The sequence below is a fragment of the Pleurodeles waltl genome, chromosome 1_1 (assembly GCF_031143425.1).
Source record: "Pleurodeles waltl isolate 20211129_DDA chromosome 1_1, aPleWal1.hap1.20221129, whole genome shotgun sequence".
Classification (NCBI taxonomy): domain Eukaryota; kingdom Metazoa; phylum Chordata; class Amphibia; order Caudata; family Salamandridae; genus Pleurodeles; species Pleurodeles waltl.
The window spans coordinates 841,179,876-841,206,796 of record NC_090436.1 but is presented as its reverse complement, the minus strand read 5'-3'; the positions used below and the strand labels follow the sequence as shown (position 1 = coordinate 841,206,796).

The 26,921-nt window shown below is 41.7% G+C and overlaps 1 protein-coding gene across 1 annotated transcript in view; it reads right to left on the bottom strand.

Annotated features, from left to right (window-relative positions):
• Positions 1-26,921, bottom strand: part of LOC138287986 (annexin A1-like) — a 150,339-nt gene that overhangs the window by 20,469 nt on the left and 102,949 nt on the right. Inside the window, exons 10-11 of the mRNA XM_069229060.1 lie at positions 23,830-23,925; positions 21,660-21,718 (exon numbers count right to left, since the gene is read on the bottom strand). Of these exons, the coding sequence (XP_069085161.1) occupies positions 21,660-21,718; positions 23,830-23,925 (155 nt within the window). The remainder of the gene's footprint in view (positions 1-21,659; positions 21,719-23,829; positions 23,926-26,921) is intronic.

The following is a 26,921-nucleotide window of genomic DNA, read 5'->3' as shown; positions in this document are numbered from 1 at the left end:
GTCAACTATGTACTTCTGGGGTGATTTTCCTGTTCCAAGGGTTAAGCATTTATGTTGTCAGCGGAGAAGGGAGGGAGTTATTATTTTACTGTTATGAGCTGTATTGAACAAACAAAAACAGAAATTAAAAACAAACTATGTACTACTGCTTTTCAAACATCGCACATTCCTTGTGTGCCATGTCATTGGTTTGATTTACAAAACCTGCTCGCCCTTGCCAGCCATGCAACCATCTGTCAGACACGATATTTTTAATATTCCTTTAATTCAAAAATATAATTCTACCTTAAGTACTCCATCCATCTACATTAATTTTCAAAGCATGTTTAATTTTGTCTGCAATAACTTCAGTACAGGGTACTTTAATATTTGAAATCAATTATAGATTTTATAGCATATCTTCCATTCTTATACTCATTCTTCTGTTTGTTCATGATATTTAGGGCCCCATTACGAGACTGGTGGTTTGAAGACCTCCAGACTCACCGTGAAGGTCGGACCGCTGCGGCTGTGGCGGTCCGACCACCACATTACAAGATTGTCAGTCGGTACCGCTAAAAGACCACCTCTCCGCCAGGATCTCTGATCCCAACGGGATGATGGCAGCCATGGTTGTAATCAGCCACAGTGGCGCTGAAGTCAGTGGTGCCATGCTCATTACAACCATGTTCTCTGCCAGCCTTTTCATGGTGGTTCAGCTGCCATGAAAAGGCTGGCGGCGAACAAGTGCTGGGGGCCACAGGGAGCCCTGCACTTCCCACAACATTGTTGTGCCATTCCAAGGGTGCTAGGGGGGCCTTCTGTGTGACGGCATTGGACTTGGCTCCATGTGGGACATCTCTTGCATTGGTAGGAACTGCTGTCACGGTGGCCCCTGTCGATTAATTGAAATGTTGACAGAAGGCTCTATCATATGATGGAGGTGTACGTCAAACTCTCAACAAAATCCAAAAGTGGGCATTCAGTTTGGAAGAACCACTGTGATGAATAATCCCCTAAGCTAAACTTTAAATTGGGTCCAACGTCTCTTATAATTGCATAATGCCATGGTCTAGACATTATGCTATAACAGAACAATATCAAAATATTCCTGTAAGGTATTGTAGCCTTCTTCTTCAAACCACTTACATTCAGTAGAATATTTTCCTAAATTTTTGAAATTGTTGTTTTATGGCCTGCTTTCTGTATTTGTTTAACAATATATAAAATATACTTTATACTTATAATTATGACATTTTATGCCAGGGAGCCTTTTATGGGTGTAATTATGAATGACCCAGTATTTTCACACAGAGTTTTCATGGGTGCTGGAGCACTAAGCCCAGCTTTACCAACTTGAAATTCTGGCACGTGAGACCAATATCTCTGATTGCCCAACACATCTCCTTTGCACAATAAAAGATAACTAACTTTTCAGACTTTTCTATCATCTCTGAGAAATATTAGTGATTGGGTAACTACCACTTACTCCACCTTCTAAGACAGGAGGCTACAGAAGCACTGGTTGAGAATGAGTGAGATGATATGTGGTGGTCATCTTTGACAAAGGCATGTTAATGGATTACTACATGGTGCTACATTGTAGCTTTTCTTTCTGTCACAATATTACCTGCTGTACAATACTACACAAATAATCTAGCTCAACCATCGGTGTGGAGTATGATTATATGGATCAGTACGTGACACTGTCTTTCTCATCAGTCAGTTGCATGTAAACGTTTGGTGTTTATCTGCTACAACCAACTTCCATGGCTAGCTCAGATACTCAAACTTCAGAAGATGACAATTTTAAAACTGATTTTGATGTGCCATTGGGGGAGAAATTTAATATGAGCCTGGACTCAAGGGATCCTATTCTTGGGAATTCCACACTTGGATCAGCAATTACACCCGTAGTAACTCTGGCTAAGAATATCACCCCGATTAAAGGTACTGTGGATTGCTCTACTTAATGTTGCTGATATCCAATGCCAAAGGAACCATATTGGTACATGAAGGGATGCCTTAAACCAGACTTGCAGTCACTGGAAACCTGGAGAGAAAGACCAGGAATAAGGTTCCATTTAATCCAAATGTTGGCTTTGAAATTGTCTTGTTAATTACTGTCCTCAGAAATGTTTTCTGACACCCATCCAAAGCACAACACTGAACCAGCAAAATGTCTTAAATAATTCTTGATACCATTATGAAGGAGATCTCGGATGTTGTTGTGGTCACTGGAAAAAACAACTTCAGAGTTATCTAAAGAAATGAAGTCCACCAGATCACATATTGCCTCATTCCAGGAAAGGATGAATAATATGTATAGAAGGTTCGATGATATACAATATTGGATTGATTTGAATCTCTGATTAGGCTCATCTCCATGGATGGCAGGTGGAATGAATTCAAGGAGCGGGATGACCAAGAAATTTCTCTCCCCATCCCCTGATTTCCATCACAAATCCCCCTGGTTACTGGCAACCACATTTAGATGTGATCACTCCTAAACTTTAAAATCCTCTGGGCCATATTTATACTTTTTGACGCACAACTGCGCCAACGCAGTTGTGCGTCAAAAATTTTACCGCCGGCTAACGCCATTCCAACGCGCCATGCGGGCGCCTTATTAATGGAATGACGTTAGCTGGCGCTGCGGACTGGTGTGCGTAAAAAAAAATGACTCACACCAGGCAGCGCCGGCGTATGGGAAAATGGGGGTTGTGCGTCAAAAAATGGTGCAAGTCAGGTCTGAGGCAAAATTCAGGCCTCACACTGGATTTGCGCCATTTTTTTTTACGCCCAACCTCCATTGACATGACTCCTGTCTTAGCAAAGACAGGAGTCATGCCCCCTTGCCCAATGGCCATGTCCAGGGGACTTATGTCCCCTGGGCATGGTCATTGGGCATAGTGGCATGTAGGGGGGCCCAAGTCAGGCCCCCCTATGCCACAAATAAAATCGGAAAAAAATACTTACCCGAACTTACCTTTACTTCCCTGGGATGGGTCCCTCCATCCTTGGGTGTCCTCCTGGGGTGGGCAAAGGTGGCAGGGGGTGTCCCTGGGGGCAGGGGAGGGCACCTCTGGGCTCCTGCCGAGCCCACAGGTCCCTTAACGCCTGCCCTGACCCAGGCGTTAAAAAACGGCGCACATCAGGCTGTGCGCCGTTTTTTAAGGCCCACCCCCTCCTGTGCGTCAAAATGACGCCAGAGTATAAATAAGGGGCACAGGCCTTAAGGTCATTTTTTGGAAGGGAACGCCTACCTTGCATATAATTAACGCAAGGCTGGTTCCCCCTTCCAAAAAATGACGCAAATGGTGGAAATTTGACGCCCGCGGGGTCGGGCGTCAAAGTATAGATATGGGGCAGGGTTTGCCCCGATTGTGCGTCAATATTTTTGACGCACATTCGGAGCAAACAGAGTATAAATATGCCCCTCTGTCCTTTCTATCACAGAGCAATTCTTGGTCTGTACCCCTCAGTGAACCCTTAGTGACCCTGTACTTATATTGTAATTTGGTTTTTAGAGCTCCATTTAGGTAAGGAACATTCTTCATGATAAGGACTGACTGGATTTCCTGGAACATTGATTTTAGCCTTTCTTTGGAATTTCACAAATTCAAAATAGATTTGCTGATCCCTGGTCCACCAAAATGTCACTGTTGCGTATGTTCATTAGAGAAAGAAGGATTGCTAGTGCAACATTGTAACTGACCCAACCTTGTTGATTGCCATGTGTAAATCACTTAGTGAAGTCAAAACAATGACTTCCTAACATCTTTAGATGGTCTTACTTTCCAATAATAAAGGGATCCTGAGAAGCTTCTTAGTGTAGTTCCCCTAAAGCTCCTAGGAACATCAAAACCACCTAATTACTGTCATTGTCTTGTTTACATACAGCATGTTTGTCCTTCACTATTTGTTTGATGCACATCAGCACTTTGCTACTTCATCTTTTACAATTTTCCTATGATTGATTTCAGCACAAATGCTGAATTCTACTTGAACTTTTGTTCTCGTTTTTTGTATTAATTACATATATATTTATCTTTCTATTTGTCAGCCGACGTTTAGACTCCCATAGAATAATGTCAAACTACTTCGCTTGTTTCACTAAATTTTCTTAAAATGGGCTTACGCACAAATGGCATTTTGTAGTACATTTGGTAGGTTTAATACAATAGCACTAATAACATACTACAAAGTCCTATTCATAAACATATGTGCTGAGGTTCCTGTCTTTTTCTATGTGTAGATCTCCACCCCGACTGTGGAGTCTCTGCAAATGTAAGTCTAGGTTTTAGTAGTAAATGGGGACGGACACAGGGGAAATACTGCGAAATGGGAGGGGCTAATGGAAGAGTATGGAGGGGTGTAGAGAGGGATGTACACCCACCCTCAAAAGAGTAGGTCATTCCTATTTCCAAAATGCACTTTTGTAATAAAAACAACCAACCATGATCTAAAACAGTCATAAATGTACTCCAGCTCAGAGCTAGAGTAAGTCCAGCACCACCATGGATCTCTATGCAGGGATCACAGCTTACCTCCCCCAAAGATTACAGAGCATACAGAATACTGCATCTTGGATCTCCCTAGATGAACCCACATCACCCCCTATCTCAGGGAAGTCCACTAACTTCCTGTGCAGAGAAGATGCCAGTTCAAGCTCCTGACCCATGCGTACAAGGCCCTGCACAACTGCAGACCCATCTATTTGAACCACCGCCTGAACTTCCATCAGCCCACCAGACACCTCCACTCCGCGTCCCTTTTTCTAACCCCTGCATCTGATGTAGCGGATACAGAAATTGCTCCTTTTCCTACTTAGCAGCAAAGACATGAAATAAGTTACCCTTCCCTCTATGAATCTCCCTATCTATTCCACATTTTTGAAGGTTCCCGAAAACCTGTCTATTCGGCTAAACAGTTGGACGCTGCCAATACCTGGATTCCCTCACGGGTGACAAGTAGTGCTCCATAAATCTACCGATTGACTGATTGATTGTTTGGCCAAACACTGTTACTGTAACACCTTCCAATGGAAAATAATGGAGCTAGGGACCTAAAATAAAACACCATGGGAAATAATGTTAAATTAAAGTAAATTATTTAATGCAAAATATTTTTAAAACCCTTTCCAAATTAAAAATATTTTAAAAATAAATATATATAAATTACTTTAAATTAATTCTATACAACTTCTCTTTCAGAAATTTATAATGCAAAGCAACAAAATATATTTTTAAAATTCAGGGAAATAAATTCATTTAATTTTCATGTAATTGAATATGTCCAAAATAATTAAACTGTCAATTGAAATGAAGTTACTAATGCTGTAACTTTTGATATTATTCTACAATTCAAATAAATATGTCAAATTACATAACATTAATATTGTAGGTTCAAACTTTTAAAAAAAAGTTTTATAAGCTTTTACACTTTTCCGTATACTTTTTCATAAAACAATCTCTGTCCTGGTGGCAGACACCTCCACATATATGTGAAAAGTTACTAGTAGTACCTTTAAATGAATCACTTGGTTTTAAAAATAAATAAATACATAAATGTAAATATCTTAAATTAAAAAAAGATATAATAAAACAAATCTCACCTAATTAAAAAAAAAATTGTAATTACTGATTGTGTCTTAAAAATTATACAAAAGTATGCATTTAACTATTTGCAACTAATGTTTAGTAGTTATATTCATTTTTTAAATTAAAAAGTTATTATAAAATGTTTTCACAAAATTATATATATGATTAAAATATCTATAATTTTCCAACATTTAATTTAATTTATATATTTTTTAAAAGTCATATATTATTTTAATTAAAATTCAAGCTCCAGGGGAATTTGTTTAAAATGAAATTATTTAAAATAGCTAAAACATTAATAAAATAAATATAATTTGATGATAAAAAATCTAGATATAATAATATGTATTACTTAATTACAAAAGCATTATTTTTTTATTTAAAATATAATTCAAGTGCTTTCAAATGTTCCTATACATCACTTTTAATATTTTTAATTGTCAGCAAACTTTAAGAGTCTCCCTATTGTAAAGCACTGGGAAAAGTTCAGATGTTTGTTTCACATAAAAAAAAAACTACAGTCCAACAATGTAAACTGACCCTGATACTACGCCCATTTGCCCAAACCTGTGTCCCACTAGTCACCAAAAGTTCAGCATTCTACTCATGCAAATCACTATAAATTGATGCTTCCTGACAAAATGTTCAAAAGTTACATTTTCTATGGATAGTCTTTTTCACATTTCCTCAAGGTCCTTTTTAGAGAATACTTTAAAATTGTTTAAAAATGAAGACACACTGATGAGTCATGCCTATTTAAACCAACTCTCTGTCCCTGATTGGTTAGGTTTTCATCACTTTTCCTGTACCTGCAACATTCACTGGATAAAAAAAAATACTCTACTTTTTGGATTCTGTATTCTATGGTGCACATGACTGGTTTCAGTCGGTAATCTTCCAATTACAGTATTATTGTATCTTGATGATAAAAACATTAGATTACTGGTGCTTAGAAAGCCTCATAACAGAAAGCAACATTCCTCTATCTTCCCATTTCTTGCATTACCACCTGCCCCTACAGGGCACAGTCTGCTCTTGTTTTAGTATTCCTGCACCATATTCAAAATATTTTATACTAAATCTGAGCAGTACACAGAGAAAATGAGGACCTAGTTGGCTAGTTGAGGTGTTTGGAAGTGATGAGAGCACAGGGCTGGTGAGAGACACAAAATCAGTAAGGAACCTAGGCTAGTCAGAGGAAGGAATTCAGAAGTGGACCAAATGCAAAAAGAGAACATGATTAGGGCAGTGAGGGAAGCAGAATTGATGACTAGAAGAAATATATTTAGGCGCAACATGGGGAGGCCACAATTAACTATATGGTGATAGCAGAATAACACAATGCCAGTAGGTAATTATTATATTTATATTTAAGACCTGTGGCTAATTACCAGTTTGGAAGTCTTGGGACCGCTGTCGCTACCGACACCTGAGCTACTGCAGCAGTAGGAACAGCTGCAGTCAATCGTGGTGATGCCAGCATTGGCACCACAGGTGTATTATGACCTGTCTTTTGCCGACCTTTTGATGACTGGGTCACCACCATGCAAAGGTTGGCAAAAAGGCAGGTAAAGGGCCAGAGCAAATAAGCCCATGTGGATTGTGGCCGGGGCCCAGGTTGTCCCCCCGATGCCTGCAATGTCGTTAAGTGCACTGTTTGCAAAGCAGACAGTGAACACTGCGAGGGTGCTGGGCAAGTGTTTAACTACACTGCCCTTGCCTAGTGCTTAGACAGGGCAGGGGACCCCATGTGGTCTCCTGCACCTGTTCTCTGCAAGCCTTCTCATGACGGTGTTACTGCCATTAAAAGGCTGGCAGAGACTGAGGTCGGAATGTGCCGCCCTGGTGGATTAGGAACTCTGCCACCGCCAGTCCGGCTGAATCCAAGATCCTGGCGAAGCTGGAGTCCCTGGCAGTCCGACTACCAGGGTTGCAATGTGGCGGTCGAACTGCCGCATTGGGTGTGGTCCAGACCGCCATCGCATGTGTGGCGGTCTATAGACTACCACACTCATAATGACCCCTTCTATCTCTTTCCCTATCACTTTCTTTGTCTCTCTCTCTGTCTTTCTTTCAATAAATATCCTACTCACACACCCCCTCAGACACTTACACACCCACTCACAGACCTTTGCGTACCCACTCAGACCCTCATGCACTCACTCAGAGCCCCAGTTAGATCCTCACGCACCCACTCAGGCAGCTACGCACCCACTCAGACTGTCACACACCCACTCACAGACCCACTGACACTCTCATGCACCCAATAACAGCCCCCCCACACACTGGCACACCCACTAAAACAGCGATGTATGCACTCTCACACCCAGACAGACAATCTGACAGCCACTCTCACCCCAGACACTCCCCCTCACCCCTATTCTCAAACCCAGAGAGGCCGTGGACAACTTCTGCCATGCACCGCCAAAGGGCAATGCGCAGTATGGGGTTTGGTGGTTAGGGAGCTTGGCTGCAGGGTCTGGTTGCAGGCCAGGTCTTGTAGGCAACCTCCACTGCAGATGGGTGAAATCTGTACACAGTGTAAGGTTTGGTGGTTATAGGGGGTTGGCCACAGGGCCGGCTGAAGATCATGTGCAGCAGTGGTTGGAATTACGTACAGAAATAAAAATTGCTATACGTTAAAAGTACATAGAAATTCACTGAAAAAAAACAAAGGTTACCAGGATGTTATAGTTAGGAAATAGAATTTTAAAAACCATACAAATTCACTGAAATTATATTATAGTTAGGCTCACATTTTAAACGTACAAAACGTCAGAAATCTTCTTATTGCAGTTAGAGTTATCTCAATTAACTATAACTTGTGCCCTAAGGCAACTATAATTTGCACCCCCCATGCACAGTTTTTACATCAAAACCTTTACCACAAATGGTACATTCATATTATCAATGATGTGATCAAAGGTGTCATAAGTGCCATAATTGGTGGGTAATTACCAGTGCGTGGCGAGAGTGAAAATTATAGTTGCCTTAGGGCACAAGTTAATGTTACAAGACCAGTGTCATCCTTGACGAGCTGTAAAATGACAAAGCTAACCCTCTTTGCAGAGATGTAATGACATCAAAACACATATTAGGGGTTGCTTTTGCTCATTCGAGGTTGGCTTGGATGGTATTTTACCATTCCAAAGCTGTAACACTGTGTCTGGAGTGGTGAAAGTCTTTTGTCATTTTACAGCTCGGCAAGGATGACACTGGGCCAAACCCATCGTTAAAGAGTTTTGCTGTACAAATGGCAAAAGACTTTGTCACTTTCTAGCTCAGCGTGGATGGCACTATGCCAATCCTATGTTTAAAAACTTTGGTAGAAAAAGAGACATTTGAGGTGACCAAATCTAGAGTGTCGCTGGTGTTGCAGGATGCTACTTACTGGAGCTGCTCTCCACCTAAACTTTGTAACTACCCAGAGTTCTCTTTTTTGTTTTGCATTATTTATGTGGCTCCCTAACCCTGAAAGTGTTTTGTTTTGACTTATACTGGGTGCTCCCTTGTGTCTGGACAAAACTAAACCTCTCTGATTAGATGTAGTTACATCGAAACACGTGCCAGGGGTTGCTTTTGCTTATTCCAGGTTGGCTTGGATGTTATTTTACCAATCCAAAGCTGCAATACTGTGCCTAGAGTGGTGAAAGGCATTTGTCATTTTACAACTTGGCAAGGATGACACTGGGCCAATCCTATGCTTAAAGATTTTGCTGTACAAATGGCAACAGGCTTTGTCGATTTCAACTTCACTGTTTTTTCTCCTGAACATGCATCCAGTACTTTACCTGTATACATGTGGAGATTTGGTGAATATTTCATGAAATGTGCTTAATTCCTGTTTGTCTATTTCCAACTTCATTTTTTATTAAAAATACATTATTCCAAGTATTGCACTTTCAACATTGAAGGAACAAGCGGAATTAAATGTATGAACTAATTTTTTGAATTTCATGTCTAAATGTGGTGTATTTGTCTTTTTAAATACTCGGTGAGTGTTTAAATAGTCACTCTATACACCTATCACGTGAAGGCCCAGTCGAACGCTTCTTGCTGAAATGCATAGGCCAGTTTGCTTGTAGTGCCTTGCACTTTGCACTTGACGATAAAATGAAATAAAAAATATATTTTTTAAATCACTCAGCTTGTACCGGTTTGTGCAATCTCCTGGTTCTGCCCAAGCAAACAGATGGATGACACTGGGGCAGGCGATCTCAGGAAGGAGGTTTATAGACATATATATGTATATATATATATATATATATATATATATTTATATATATATATATATATATATATATATATATATATATATATATATATATATATATATATTTTGCCCACTGGCTAATTTTGCTGTGAATTTTAAAAAAAAGTGCTGTCTCCCACGTTTGCTTTTAATTTTGCCCCTGGATGGGCCTACTTATTTTTATTTTTATTTAGGGGGGGTCCTCAGGGAGTGGGGGGCCATGGGCCCCCTGCATATAGATTCATTAATGCCCCAGAGGGCGGTGGTCCCTGTGTTGTGTGGGGATGGCTGTGCCCCCCACATATATTTAAACCAAGGCCCTGAGTAATGGTGGTCTCTGAGGTGCGGGGGCCATGGGCCACCCGTACATATTAAATTGAAAGCCCTGGAGAGTTGGTGGTCCCCAGGGCAGCAGTGGGGTCACGGGCCTCCTCACACATACAAAAATAAAAGCTCTGGGGAGGTGGTGGTCCCCAGACTTGTGGGGGAGACTGGAGTCCCCCACACTAAATTTGTAATGCCCCCGGGGCCTATAAAAAAAGAACAAGCCTCTGAGCCCGCACTTTTTTTTTTGCCGTGAATTTGCGAACCTCACGAGATCGCAGCAAAAAAATAATTTAAAAAAATATTTCTCTTGCTGAACCCCCCCACCCAGTTCTAAGGGGACAGGGTGTCCCTACCATGGCCCCTTTTATTTTATTTTTACTTTTTTTCTCAAGATGGCTGCCAACACTTCCTGGTTTGAAGTGTCGGCAACCAATCCCAGCTGTTCATTTCCCTGCACAAGCTTGTCTTTGTTCACAAATACTTTACGGCCAGAGATATACAAATTTGATTTTCCCTAAGCCGGGACCAGTATGGTTCTTAAGCCGGGACCAGTATGGTTTCAGGGAAGGCCTTGGCATGCGAGACCAATGTCTCAACCTACTGATGTTGATCGGCAAATACACACAGGCTAGGAAAGGTACGCTCTATCTTGCTTTTATGGATCTTAGCTGTGCCTTTGATAAGGTGAATCGGTCTATATTATGGGAGAGATTAAATCAGTTAGGGTTGGATCCTAATATTGTAGAGTTGCTCCGATATCTACATTCTGGGACGGTTGCAAATGTGAGGGTGGGGTCGAATGGGGAATGCTCAGAGGCCTTTAAGTTTTCAAGGGGTGTGCGCCAGGGGTGTGTTCTGGCTCCTACTTTGTTTCTTCTATATACAAATGGATTGTCTGATTTTCTGATGAAACATTGTAGGGATGTTCCAAACGTGAATGGTACTGATATCCCTGTGCTAACGTACGCGGATGACGCAGTCCTCATGGCCCGTACTATGAATGGTCTCCGGGAAATAGTTAGAGCTTATGCCACCTTTATGTCAGCTTTGAGTTTAGAGGTCAATTTTAAGAAATCTCATTTTATGGTGTGTGGAAAACCCCTGAGTAGGGTAGGGGAGCTAAGGGTGGAGGATCAAATTATTATTAGGGTCCATGAGTTTCCATACCTAGGGATTATTTTTGATGAGAAAGGATCTTGGAAACCTTGTATTGCCAGAAGGGGTGCGCTTTTTCATGCAGCAGTTGGCGCGACTTTTGACTTTGCTGACAGGGTAGGTAGTAAACCCATCAAGCCTTTGCTTGAAATTTATAGGCGGAAATGCCTCCCCGTCCTGCTGTATGGTGCTGCACTTTGGGGGTATGGGGACTCCCGAGCCCTTACTGTGGAAGAAAATCGGTTCTGTAGAAGGCTATTGGGAGTTGGACAAAATATCCCTGGTTTTAGTCTTCATTTGGAGTTGGAGCTTGAGTTTGTCCAGGACACGATTCAGTTGGCTCCCCTTCTGCTATGGATCTCAATTTGGACTAATGAACATGCCACTCTGAATAGGGATATCTTAAAGGATTGTCTGGCTTATGACAATGTAAAGAATATTCCCTGGTTGATGCACATAAGGAAGATGGCTCGTGATTTGGGGCGGCCTGATTTGGTTGATCATCCTGAAGGCCTGACCAGGTGTGATAAGAAATGGGTTAAGGAGAATTTTTTAAGAATCCAGAAGAATAGGAGGGAGGGGGAGGCTTTAGGGAAAAAATCGGTCAGGGATTTCATTATGTTAAAGATGTGGGTAGGCCCTGAGCGCTATCTCTTAGAGATAAAGGATGTGAGGGAAAGGTCTCTCATAACCCGTTTTCATTTGGGGATCATCAGAAGTAACCTGTGTTTCCCGTTAGGTCAGTATGGGGACAAATGTATTAGACCCTGCCCCTGTGATGGGGTGTCCCAACAGACCTTGCCCCATTTTACTTTGTTTTGTGTTTTCTATGCACCATTCAGAACTCGTTTTTTATTACCTCTCCTAAGGCCCATGGGTTTTGTGCAATATCGTCCTGCTTTTATGTGGCTGCAGATGGCCTCAGATGCATTGGTGTGGAAGGGGCTGGGATCATTCCTGAAGGGAGCTATTACTTGGCATAACAATGTAGAGTTTTTAGAATGAATCTTTCTATTTTATTGTTTCTATGCATGTGTTATATATGTTTTTATTCTTGATGGGTGTTCTTACTATTTATGGTTTTATTGCTAATTTCAACAAATGTATTGGAGATTATTTATTGTAATGGATGAATTTTTTTCATACCGAATAAAAGTTGTTGTTGATTTTCCCTAAATTTCTCAAAAACTACTGAACAGATTCACTCCAAAAAAAAGCAAAAAAGTGCTCTGCATACCAACAGTTAGCTTTCAGCCAAATTTCCTTCCAGTGGTTTGGCCTGTAGTCATGTCTAAAGAATCCCATGCAAATTAACATGGGGAATGCAATGTTTTTTGAGCCCCCTTTTTCTTGTTTCCTGTTTGACAGATCACCCTGAAACTTTCCATGCGCAACAAGAATCACCGCAACACTTTTTAAATAAATTTCGTGAAGATTTGTCAAACGGTGCTAAAGATATAGGCAAGTCAAAAAACGTTTTTCCAATGGAAACATGGTCTTAACTGTAACTGTCTACCGGCAACACCCAGTAGGTTATATATATGTATGCACTTACCTGAAATATACCCGCCATTTCATTGTAAAGGCATGTGTGGTAAAGGCATATGTGTGGTAAAGACTTGTGTGTTAAAGGCAATGTATGGCCAAAGCAATGTGTAGTAAAGGATGTATGGTAAAATAAGTGAGTGGTAAAGACTTTGTAGAGGATGCTTCCAATAGCACCAGCCTGCCTCTTGATTAAAACCTCCACCCAATCTTGGCCAGTCAAACCTCTTGTTAAAGAAGTCAACATTCTAAGAAGTCTTCTATGAATGAAAAATTTGCCCACGTTGGGTTTAACATCAGTATCCATCCGCTGTAGCCATAATCTCAAGCATCTCTTCCTTTTCATCCAGTCCGAAAAATGTTTGTTAATCTATGTCTACACAATGTTAAATATTATTTATCGATTTTAAAACTACACAATCCATCAATTTTTTAACCACATTTGCCATAAAAATCATCAACATCATGAAAATCGTACATGAAGTGGAAGAGAATCCAAATACTATCAATACAAAGAATTCCGTTTCTCGGTCTCTACTCAATATTCCTACTGTATTACCCCGATTGCCCTTTTTTTATTGTTTTGTAAGCACAAATAAATTGCACATTACATGCAACATCATATCTTACTTTCTCACATTTATATCAACAAAACGTAGACCAACGAAACAGTACAACACAAAATAAAAAAGAGAAACAGGATAAATTTAAAATACGGCGAGCATTTCCCCATCCATCAGCGTATCAAGTTTATCTTTAGATTCATATGTTCCAAAAGTTGGTGTATCGAAGCATTCCTAGTGATATTGGCAATTTGGTGTAAAGGGTGTGTTTAATTTGTATTTCCATTTTTTGGGATAAATTCCTACCTGGGCAATGGAGGGGGAGGGGTGCCATTTTATCCAAAATATGTTCTGCTTTGCAGTGAGAGGCTGTTCTAGCTCTTTAGTGGCTCCATGCATCATTTTTGATTGCAGGTTAATTTCAATGATGAGTATGTTTGAATTCTATTATTACTCGTCATCATGTTTTGTAGACAATATTTTGCTTGTGATGGGGGAAGTGGCTTTATGCTTGCAAAGAGCAACGATTGCTTAAGTAGTAAAATAATGAATGCTGGTGCCCATAGCTCTGCTCAAAAGCACACGGTGTGCTATTGAATGTCAGAGCACCGAATACCAATGCTGCATAGTCCTGAAACCACCTAATGCCTCTCTAATTCATTTTCAGACTCTCCCTGTCTTTTTATGTAACTCTTGCAGGTTCCTGCTTTCTCCCTTAGCTGCAGTGTTTCTGTCTTACCCTCCCTCCTTTATTCCTCTTTAAGTCTTTTTTTCTCTCTCCTCCTCTCGGTAAATGTCTGATGAAGACAAATAGGTGCCAGACCACAAAAATGAGCACCTGTGAGTGTAAACACTGGTGACAGCTAGTCGTTAAGTTTCTAATATGTGTTCAAATACTTCCGGTAGTGTGTTTAATATCAACTTGCTTGTAGAATTGACATCTTTTGTTATCTTTACCATGCTTCAGTAAGGCTGTAGTAACTTTGGAGTCCAAGGACAATACCAGGAGCTGACGAGTAAATATATCCCTGCATGCTTCATATAAGCAGTCAGGCTATTTGTTCCTGTGACCATCCCACTTGCCATTGTGTCTATGACTTCTACGATATCCCGTGTAGAAATGAATTCACATAGCAATTGTCTATGATGGTTTCATAACCATTCAAGTGCTATTTCGTCTAGTGATTGATCTGCATGAACAATCTTAGAAAAATATAACTGTTCATAATATGTTGTAATTTCTGCCGGCATTCCACAGCTGTCACATCTGATTTATGCTCTTCTTCTATTGCACTGTGTTTCTTAACTTTCTGTCAAACAGCCGAGCCAAAGGCTTGCCTAGCCGTTCCCCATCACCCTTTTGGCAAGTCAGTAAGTATTTGCACAGAAGTGCTACTCCTCTGCCAGCAAAGTGTGGAAACTCTGCCAATAGGGTTTTAAACTAAGTGATGGGCATCTTCTGTACTGGACGTCTGATACTATTATCTCTTAATAACTCCCTCAAAGCATTCCAACTATGGTACTGATTTAGAACTCAGTGGATGGCTTACTCTGTCACAAGGATGACAGATATATCATAGGGCGAAATCTAAATCCCGTAGAACATAATGGGATTTAGACTTTGGAGGGCATGAAATCCATCACCGTTGTGACAGAGTAACCCTTCCACCATGTTCTAAATCAGGCTCCTAATCTAAATATCTTTAGGTATACCAGATCGTTTTGACATTGCTATACACCTCATATAAACTATAAATGATTTTCACATTGTAGTAAACCTAGGAACTGACCCGATGTTATTTTGAAAATATTCAGTGATCACTGCACATTTATCCAACAAAATACTGGGTCAACAAGAGAGGAGCCTTCAGTTCATGGCCAGACAGACTACCTGAGGTGCATTCCGTGACATTTGTATGGGGGAGTAATCTGAGAGTGTACATGGGAGATGCTGCGCGTCTGTTACCCAAGTGGTCACCTCCTATTAAATAAACCAGTGATCTATACATGACATAGAATCATTAACAGAGGAGTAAAACAAAACTCTCTGGTCTGTCGGTGATGAGATCTCAAACCATCTACAAGATCAAGCATATCTGCAACCTGAATTAACATTCTGGCTTTCTTCAGGTTCCTCCTCCAGCTTTGGAATTTCAGTCAACCTTGTCTTAAATCCACTTTGACCCGTCTGTATTAAGATATCACCTTCTGCTTTTCTTCAGATAGTTAAGATTGTATCAAAAACATTTGAACAGTCGGCATTTGGCTCACAAGTGTTGATAATGGTAATGGGATGATTTAAAATACATTCTGTAAACAAGAGATATCTACACTTATGGTCTTCATAGTTATCTTTTAGCACAAAGCTTAGTGTTTTGTTACCCAATAAACACACACTTAGCATATAAACTATATGAAGCAAATTACTTGTTAAATCGTCACCATCCCACAAACTAAGCCTGTTTTTTTTTATCTCATAATGGTTTTCTTGAAGCATGCCCAGATCTATCCTATGCCTATCAAAGTACGCCAACACTCATCTTATTTTTTGCAGGTTATTTGGACCTCCAGCATTCCAATATAGAATGATGAGTGATGAGATTATTGCTACTTTACTGGGCGGTGAAAATAAATATCATGTTGTACTGAAAAACTACAGGCAAACTAAAGTGACTCCATCACCTCAAATCAGGCTTCTACCCCCAGCTTTATGTTAGGATTTGTCTCCATACATTATACCTGCATGTTTGACAAGACTCATTTGTGTCAGCTGAGTAGTTAAGGCAAAGACATACATACACAATTCTGATGGTCACTTAACACTGCTAGTCAATTCATTACTTGATGGTACCATTACATCACTCTATCACTCCATGTCGCTGGTATTGGTCGCAGGCTTCATCATGTCTTTAACTTATTTCTTGGGGTTAATGGAACATGAGCACCCACTCAGACCAGTTCATTTTAAACAAATCTGATGGCATCTCTGGGGTGAGTAAATTGGTGTGCATTCCCTTCAACTTTCAAATTTTCCAGGTACAACATTACACATTACCAGCCCTTAGTTGCACCTTCACTTTGAATTTCCTTTGGGCTTCCTGGTCAGCTTTGATGAAGTCTGGAAAATGCTAATAGCTGATCCTTGATATTGCAGAGGAGATTTCTCTCTGGACAGTCTCACAATTACATCCAGGCAATGGTGGGCCCAAGAGGGAATCACACCGCAGTCTAGGGACCTGGGAGTGATCAACTATTCCACCAAGAACATGTCAGATAGGCTTGAGAAGTCAGAAATTTTAATAAGTAACTTCTCTGTTTTCATCAGCTTGTGTTGATACAAACAGCCAATTACCACAGGAGACTGAAAGTGGTTTATGTTCTGTCACCACCCAATCTAGCTCCTAAAACTTTCACAGCTCCTAGGAGGGACTGGATTCCTCAGCTCGTAAGCCAGCCCACACCATATTATGCAAGAACTATAATGTCTGTGATTTTACTTGATACCAAGGTTTAGCCTTTTCATACAAAGTATACCATAGATGGCCTTGTCGAACTGGCAAGGCCTTGCTATTTTCTGTGTATTGGTGATGCGATGTATGTAGTCAAATTGTTTAATTAATGCCCTGTGATGTTGAGCGCAGCATAGTATATCCCTCATGGAGCAGATGTCGCTCTGTCAGACAGCAGCAAAACAGGTCAGGGAGAAGCATGAGTGTACAATTGTGTTTCCTACAAAGCTGCAATTGTGTTTCATACAAAGCTGGCACTCAGGGAAATGTCCAAAGAGTCAGCATCTACCTTTAGCATGAAATGCGTCTTGTCATCCATTTTTTATACAAAGACGTCTTTACCACTAAAAAAAATAGAAAGAAAACTGCAGACTTCACAAAAAGCAACTGCTTGCTTTCTGACCGTACGCATTTTTACCATGCACTTGTGATGAAATATTACTGTGATCCTTGTGTAATTTTGTGACAAGGCATAACAGAAAAATTGTGGGAATTTTGCACAACAAGCATATAACAAAAAGCATATCACAAAAGCCACTGGTAACTACTTAGGGCCACATCAGGGTTGGTTCTACATTGAGGTTGATGGTGAACAAAAAATGGTGGATTGGGATGCGGCCTGAGTAGTTACAAGTGGCTGCAATTCAGGGTATTTTATTGAGTGCAAAGCTCTTCTAGTCTTGGTAGTATTGGTAGTAGAGTCTGGTAATAGACAGTACCAAAAGTCACTGATAAAGTAGTGCTATCATACCTTTGTGTCCACTCTTAATTTCAAATTATACCAAAAGGATATCAAGACTGAGTATGTGCTTGTTTCAGTGGATACCAGATTGCTGGTCCTAGAGTAAATTGCTTTCTTTAACAAAGTTGAAGATCTGGAAGAAAGCGGCTATTTCAATCATCTTTCCTAGAAATGGTGCAAAAGACACAGTTCTTTACCTGGCTGGGTCATATAGGCCTAGGTGTTTTTAATGAATGCTCTGACCAAGCAGATCTTGAGGGGATCATAGACTAATGAGGGGAAGCCAACTGAGTCTATGAAGTTATTGGCTGTGTCCCTTGCCACAAACCAGATATGTTTGCTAAGATTTCTAAGGATTTTGGTAAGGATTGTTTATTAGTACCAATTCAGCTAATTTGGTGTATGGAAGGTTTTGAAAAAGTCAGTGGCTTTAGGATGATGCAACTGGTGCATCTGCACCTGGGGCTGAGCGTGGGGGTGCTGTGTTTAGAAATTCCTTATGGCTTTAAAGGCACCTGCTGCTGGATTCGTTGTGTGCCCAGCAACTTTCAGCAACAATAAAAATTAAATGTCAAGATAACTCTGGTAATTAATTTTCTCGCTGGAAAAAGATCAGAGATTTGTCTAGTGGAATTTTTGTCTCATCACAAATTAGCGCAGAGAGTATGCCTGCCACAAAGAATGTGTACCATGCAGATCACAGAACTGTATTTTATGTGGATAGATCAGTGTACTACTGCTTTTGTTACATGGAATCTTTTGTTCTTTGAAGTTCATAAGTTACAATCCTAATATAGCACAGGGAACTGACATCAAAAAGCTGCATGTAAACTTCAATTTATAGGCTAGAACCTTAAGGCCCTCATTATGACAATGGCGGTAAAAAACGCCTACTGCCGCGGCACCGGCCACCAAAAGACCGTCGCTGCAGCTACCATCCGTCCGCCATAGTATGACCCCAACTGGATTTCTGCCACATGAAAGGTGGAAATCCGGCTGTGGCCATACTGGCGGATGGTGGTAAGGTGGTGCTGCTACCACTAGTATCACCACATCAGTAGACTGCCGCCAGCCGTATTATGAAAAATAATACGGCCTGGCAGTGTTCTGCTGGCGGGCGCTGCTTGCGGTAGCAGCGCCCCGTCCCATCCCGTCCCCCGCCAGAAGACACTCTAGATACAGGTAAGTCGGGTTTCAGACAGAGGAAGGGGGTGTTGTGTGTGTGTGGGGGGGTGTGTGCATGTATGTGTGAGTGTGTGCGTGAATATGAGTGTGTGTTTAGTGTAGTTTGCGTGTATGAAGGTGTGTGAGTACATGTATGAAGGTCTCTGAGTGCATGTGTGAATGGAAATGTGAATGCATGTCTGCGTTTAAGTTTGGATGTGTGTGCGGATGTGTGCATGAATGAGTGAATGCATGTGTGTATGTATGCATGTATGTCTGTGTGGATGAGTGTGTGTCTGCGTATGTGTGTGTAAGGGGGAAGTTAGGGAGGGAGGGGAGCTTGGATGAAGAGGGGTGGTGGTGTCTGGGGAGTGTTGAGGTGAGGGGGCCTTCTATCAGTGACAGGGAAGGAATTCCCTGTTACTGATAGGGCCTACCGCCATGGTTTTCGTGGCGTTACGAATGCCACGAAAACTATGGCGGCAGTCAGGGTCATGATACCGTCGGTGGCACAATAGCGGCCGCCGGGCTGGAGATTGTTATCTCCAGCCCAGCGGCTGCTATCGCCATGGCAGTCGGAGTGGTACATTGGCAGATTTGCTTCAGCCAACCCACCAATGTCATAATGTGGCAGTAAGTACCGCCAGCCTGTTGGCGGTACTACCTCCACATCACCTCCAACCACTGGGGTCATAATGACCCCCTATCTATTTTTCCCCATTCTTTCATTATGGCAATGTTGCTAAAAAGGGATAGTTTGGGTAGAAATACACTTTTACTATAGCCCTACCACCGTGGTGCATTTTAAATCCTTAGTTTGTGCTTCTCCAGACCAATGTCCTAAAATATACTGCTTAGTAGTATGGACAACATGTGCTTCCTACACCTTGTAATCCTCATTGTCTTATATAGTATTGCCTGTCGAGTAATTTATACATGTATGACTCTCTGCCTCATTACGAGTTTGGCAGTCTCAAGATTGAACAGCCAAACTCATGGGGAGGACACCATTGGCATGGTGGTGGCACCCCCGTCTATGCTGGTCTGACTGGCAGGAACATTGTGATAGAGTGTTCAAACCGGTCAGACTGGCGGGAACAGTGCTGCGAGATAGCATCCAGCATACTAAAAAGAGTTGAGAGCTATCTCGTAGCACAGAGGGAGCCGACCAGCACCAACAGGCAGGGGAAGTGCAGCCCCCCCCTATGGCACTCGCTCTTGTTCTCCACCAGCCTTTTCATGGTAGAGAAACCGCCCTGAAAAGGTTGGCAGAAAACAAGGTTGTAATCGGCCAGGATTCACTGAGTTCAGCGCTGCCCTGGCTGACTACAACCAAGATTGACATCACCCCGTCCGGATCTTTGCTAAAGCTGGCCCTGGATGAAGTTTGGTTGTTTAGCCTACGAGGGGGGCTCCCAGTTTGTTTGCTTTGGGGTCAAGTTCCTGAGTGAGGACTCAGCAGAAAGTTTGTGAGTGTGGTATCTCAGTGATTGTGAATTCTGGGTTGTGGAATTCTCTGAGAATTATATATAGTTCATTTGAAGGGCGTACTGTACTTGAAATCTGTGCAAATGAATGACTTTTTTTTTGCATTTTTGCTGCACAATTTGTATATGCTTTTGTGATGGTAAAGTCACGTTTTAATTTCTGTCACTTGATTTTCCCCAGTAGCGCTGTAGTGCACCTGGGTGTGCTTTCACTTTCTATTTTTTTTAATCCAAGGGGTCTTTTGCTGTGCTTAGCCAAGTAGGTGACTTCTCTGATATTTGTCTGTTAAAACATTTACTAAGCTAGCTGTGTGATGCAGAGATTCATGATATTAACTCATTTGGAGAATATTGGGGTGGCATCAATTAAGGTGCCTATTGTTTCACCGTAGGGCAGTGGTCTTTCTGTGTTTCATTGTATTGCAGTTGTCTTTCTATCTAGAATTATTTAAGCGAGGCATATCCAGTACAAAATAGATTTGGTATGCAATACTGAGTGACTGCTTCTTCTGACACAAACTAACATACTTGGACACAGCTTTAGATCAACAGCATATGAAGAATCATGATGAAATTGGTTGCCGTCTTATATATTTCAGTTGTTTTGGCACAGCTTACAAGATAATATGACCGATAAAGCTCTTTCCTGACATATTCTTTTTTAAATGTTTTAGAAGATTATGATAATCCTGACCTTCTCACAAATCAGCAAATGCTTTCACAAACTGGGAAAACTTCTACATATCAACATATTTAACATTCCAAATTTTCACAAGAGTAAAATAAAAACAAAGGCAATACGAGTTGGGCAAAAACACGTTCGTACTTTATGTCATACCCAAGAACAACTGTAGCATTGTAAATTCCTAGCTGGACATTTCTTGCCACATAAAAAGAAAATTAAAAGTAAAACAGTTGACTAAGCAATCCGATTCAAAGCACCATGAGCGCGAAGGAGAGACACAAAAGGAAAAAATAAGTTTGCTGGCAGTCAAACGTATTGGCAAACGTGCAATTATCCATTTAACAGAGTCGATGGCCAAGGCAGTAACAAAACTGCCCCAAGGAGGTACAAACATAAAGCATTTACCAATGATAACAAAGGATTTTTGAAAGGCAAGCTCATGAACAAGTGATAGTGATGGGCATGCATTGAGCGTGGTTTAAAGCCCACAGTTAGATTACAACAGGCCAGAGAGCTTCACGCTCGACCTAATGAGTGAAACTGCTAAACTTGCTATGAGATGGGAGACAGGGCACATTTAGGATAGGTTTGACAGCCCATTCCTACAGCAAGCCAAATATAAAAATCTTAATAAAAGCAGTACAGTACCTTCATTGCGGTGAATAGCTCTCCAGCAAAAAACATTGGCTTACTGACTGCACATTGCACTGTAAGGGGAATAGAGAAATTGATTTATGTTACATACATGAAGGCATTACAAATCTATTTTGTGCCTGATAATGTGAAATTCAAATCATAAACTATGGAAAGGTTCATCTTTGCTGAACCACACATGCTGCATCATTACAAGGTTGGCGGTCCCAACCTTGAAACGCCAAACTGGCAGGGAGGATGCCACCGCCATGGCAGTTGCATCACCCCTGCCCTATTACAATGTTCCCACCGATCTGACCGGGCTGCCTGGCGGGAACATTGCATGACTGGCGGGAATAGTGCTACGAGGTAGCACTCGGCTCCCTTGAAGAACCCGAGTGGTATCTCGTGGCACAGAGGGGCAGACCAGCACCCTCAGAATGTGTACTGTCTGCAAAGCAGACAGTGCACATCCGATGGTACAGGGCGGGGGGGCCTGCACTGCCCATTCCATGGGCATGGGCACAGCAGGGACCCTTGTGCTCCCCTGCACTTGTTTTCTGCCAGCCTTTTCATGGTGGGGAGACCGCCATGAAAAGGCTGGAAGAAAACCGGGTTGTAATCAGCCATGTTTTCTACGTGTGTGATGCCATTACAAACTTTAATTTGTGCACTCTCCACTACTACAGTTGCCTCCTTCTTCTCCTTCAACCGTTTCTCATTGGCAAATGTAAATTTCCCATAACATGTTAAGAGTCAGTCCATAGGGATCTACCCACTTGTTCTGCCCGTCCCTAATGTCAAATCAAACTTATAATAACTACAACTCTGGAACGTTCTTCTCCTTTGAATGCATTCCACACTCACACTGTGCCCAATTCACCCCAATGCTAGTACCTGCTCATGCACCAAGGTCATGCATGCATATATAAAGAGAATTTATAAAATGCTCACACCCTAATAGTACACGAGATGAAACAGAAGAAGACGATCAAGAGGGGGAAAGTGCAAGGCATTCTCCGAGAGTAAAAGGGGGTAAACTGTAGGCGACATTTAGGGGTATCCAGAGGTCGCAACTGCGACCCCTGGCGTACCCTTTGTGTCCCCTGGCACTGTCTTAGTGACCTCTGGCCTCAGAGGTGGCAAAATCAGTGCCAGCAACACAGGGGCAGCTCTTTCTAGTGAACACTGGGTGGGGCTACACTGTCTGTTTTCTGTCTATTTTTTGTTACATTAATAGTGAAAAGTATTATATTATTATAATATTCACTATTAGTGTAACAAAACATGGAGCCCAATTAACTGGAATACGACGCTCCCTGGCAGCTGAGGTAGGTAAAAAGGTCATTTACCTGTATGTTGTGTGCATGCTTGTGGGTGAGAATGGGTTTATGTGAGAGAGGGAGTGTGTGTATGTTTGAACACATGTGTATCTGTAAGTATAAGTGAAAGTATAGGTCAAATGGTGTGTGATGTAACTTTTGCTACCCCTGGAATTTTGGTGAATTGACGTCCACGGGGAAAGTTCTACCTTTTATGGGAGTACTGTAGTGTCAATGACCAACTTTAAATTATTGCGTCAAACCCAGATATTAAGCATTCTCCATCTAACGAAGTATTCCCACCCATCAAGGTGTACCACCTGAGGTACCTGCATCCCCCTGCTTGACCACACGACTACCTGCTCATCCCTAAAATTAAGTAACTGCCTCTGTCATAAAGATCCTCTAATTTGCATCACTGAATAGATATTCGCCTAATTTTCAGGTGACAGATTAATGCAGACTTATGTTCTGTACAGTAATGTTCGAATGTAAAATGTCAAAAGCTAGATTCACTGGTATGAAAATGGCGATTTAATTCCATACGACACAACCTTAAAACTTGGTATTTTAGAGGAGCTATAAAGAAGAAGAAATGTTATGGCGGCCCTAGGATTTGCTGCACTGGTATGTCACGGACTCATGGCCTCCATGTGGCATTCTGTGCTTCAGTAATAGCATTTGTTACTGTAGAAACATAACAGTGGTGAACAGAAGGTTGATAATAATGGAGGCTGGATGGCTGTGTATGTTCTGTTTTACAATCACATTATTTAGGGAACAATGTTTCCATACATAGGCTGTAGACTATAGTGCTAGATTTGGAAAAGATCTGAGATGATCACTAGATTAAAGGTACGTACCTACGGCCGACAAACACTTTTCAATGTCGCCTTTCAGCTCCAGGTCCAGGACCTTATTCATGTCATGTTTGCTGTAGGTTGAATATTTCTGAAACACTAAATAGATGGTGAATAGATGGTGAATTATCAGATAACATAAGGTAATATATTGCCACAGATATGTCTTCCTCTTTTTAGCAATGGCACAACATAGTGTGCCTTCTCTAAACTAAACAAAAAGGGAGCTCCTTGCAAAAACTATTTTTTAGTTTGTTGTAGCAAAGACATTGTAATTATTTTAACAGGAACATAAAACAATCCTTCATAGACCTCACAACCGGGGCCATCTTTAGCTGTCTCACCTGCCTCATGTTTCCAAAACACTATTAAAATAAATGCATAAATTCTTTCACATGCATGGGCACATCCATACAGAAATACGTACAAATATATTTATTCCATCCGTTGGGCAATTCAAAAGTCATTGACATTTTCTGAATCTGATCGCCGTATTTCAGAGTAGCATGTACAGAAATATAATTTAACATAACTATTGTGTCCTTAGTGTCTTTTACAAAAATATAATCCCATTGGGTTGATATCTTATATTTTTAACCCTAATTTAGTGATATTTTTGTAAGTGTTGTTTAGGAAATAGAATTTATTTCAGATGATATTCCGATTAGAAAAGTCTGGTACTGTTCCGGATATAATAACATCCCAAGTCCCATCTCTGTTGTCTGTGTCATGACAAAGGATCGCCAACACGAGGCCAGGTGGATTGGGAGCTCCTGTCATGCTCCGTGGCTGATTGTCAAAGGTGTGAGAGGGGAAGTTCCTTGCTGGTGAGGACGTGCCATGATGTGGATAGGCACCCCAGGAGCACCGAGCACGTGCCTAGTTCCACAGCAGCATGACGCTGTGCGGGCAAGCATAACAAGTTTCTGGTGATTCTCTGGATCCGTTTTTTTGTACACCTCGTGACCCCCCCCTCTCCCCATTCAGTGTGAATGCTAGTTCAGCACATGATTTGGTCTTTCTGAGTATGTTGGGCTGATTCAAGGAAACATGGTGGGTCCCATCTCGAAATTGGATCACCCTGCATCTACGAGCAGCAGCTGATGGGATCTCTAATCGGCTGAGGCCACAACAAGGCATTGTGGACAACAAGATCAGTGTGAAAGTATGACCACAGTGCCTGTCTGCTTGTGAGTGGATTTACCAGGCTCGATGGACGGGCACTGTCTTGGGGAGTATTTTCTCTTTATGGAACGTTAACACTAGGAGGATAAAAAAAGTGGAGGGGGGCAAGGCACTATACTGTGCAATGTCAAGTTTTTAACCTATACACCCCTTCCCCTCTCCCTCCCCCCGTGAGGGTGGCACTACGGCCTCTTACTGGTTTGGTGGATGCTCTGGACCACCATGGAAGTGGCACAGTAGGCGTGGGTGTGGTTTGTGGCCTCCAAGCAGCACCTGAACAATGGAGGGGGTTTCAGGGGGTTTATTATTATTTTATTTTTTTATTTCAACAAAAAAAGATTGCGTGATCAAGGCATGCTCTGTTAGTAAAACTACCAAGTCTACTTGCAATTTGAAGGGGAAACGTTCATCTGCACTTGATAAACCTCCTGGTTTAGTACCAGCTCCTCAGATGGTTTTATTCCCTACCCCCTTTTCTTTGTTAGCCTCTACATCCACTTCTCAAGCAACAGGCTTGGTTTCTGAACATGACTCTGTACACAGCAAGATGGCAAAGGGCAGTCAGGTGGGGCGCAAGTCCAGGATCTTAGATGAAGGCACAAGCTTATTGCAGAGCTTACTCATCTTTGAGCGAAGCCCACAGTCAAAGCTTGGCTATGCCTGTATTCAGCAGAACAGGAGTGAGAGTCCTCAGACTTACCCGCTATTTACCACTGTCGAGTCAAAGGAGCCTAAGAAACCCCCAAGTCAATACAATCAATCGACCACTTAGCAAGAGGTAGACAGCCCAGATGCAATTCGGTGCCCATTGCACAATGCTCTCTTTCTAAATTCCAGTGCTGCTCAGACCCTTACATCTCTTCCAGCATGACATCGACTGCGCTCACTTCTGGCTCAATGGGTACCGGGACGGAGCAGCAGGGAATTGACAATAGGGCTGGAAGTATGAACATCTCTCTTTATATAAAACCAGGCCATCTTAAGTCAGTTATTCAAAACCAGAAGGGAGGCGAGAAGGATGGAAAAGGTGATAAGCCAACAGAGAGCTTGCTCCTTCAAATTCTGGACAAGCTCAAAACTTTAAAACTGTCATAAGAAGAGGCAAATCGAAAGACTGAAGCCCAATTAAATCTTACCAGCAACAATATGCAGCAGTTGAACACCCGTATTAAGGAGGCAGAGCAATGTCAATCAGAACTGGCCGAACTACAGATACCAATAGATGATGCTGAAAATTGATCACGCTGCTGTAATTTAAGAGTCACTGGGGTGCCAGAAGGCTGAGAGAATGGGCAGACTGTTATTAAATTAATCTCAGAACTTATAATTCGTCATGTCTTCCCAGAATCAGCAAATAGCAACATGGATCTCATCATTACGCATGATAATCGATTTCCAGCAGTTCAGTCCCACAACGTACGATATCCTCGGATGATATTGGTGAACTTTTTGGACTATTGCATTAAAGAACGAATTCTTGCACTGCCAATTAAGGCTAAGGCTTATCAGGTTCCCGGAGATTATACGTTTAAACTTTTCACAGACATGTCTGCGCTTGCGGCACAAAGGCAGCATGAATTCAAAGAACTGATTCCTGATTTCCAGAAAGTTGGGGTTCCCACTGGCCTTGGGCAACAATCAAACCTCAAAGTCCTTTTTAAAGGACGGGCAAACATACACCACACATTTGATGCTGCTAAAGCCTTCTTGCTCTCAATATGGAATTCAAATGAGGGGGCAGGACAGTAGAATGTGCTATTTAGGCTGAGCAGGGAGGTTGATAGGCTCTTTGTCTATAACTATATAAGCGTCATGATTATATGAAATTGAGATCTTCTCTGATGTCCTGCGTGAAAACGGTGCTATGTTAAGGCATCTTTTTGGGGTCTGTGGGGCTGGGGGGGTTAGTT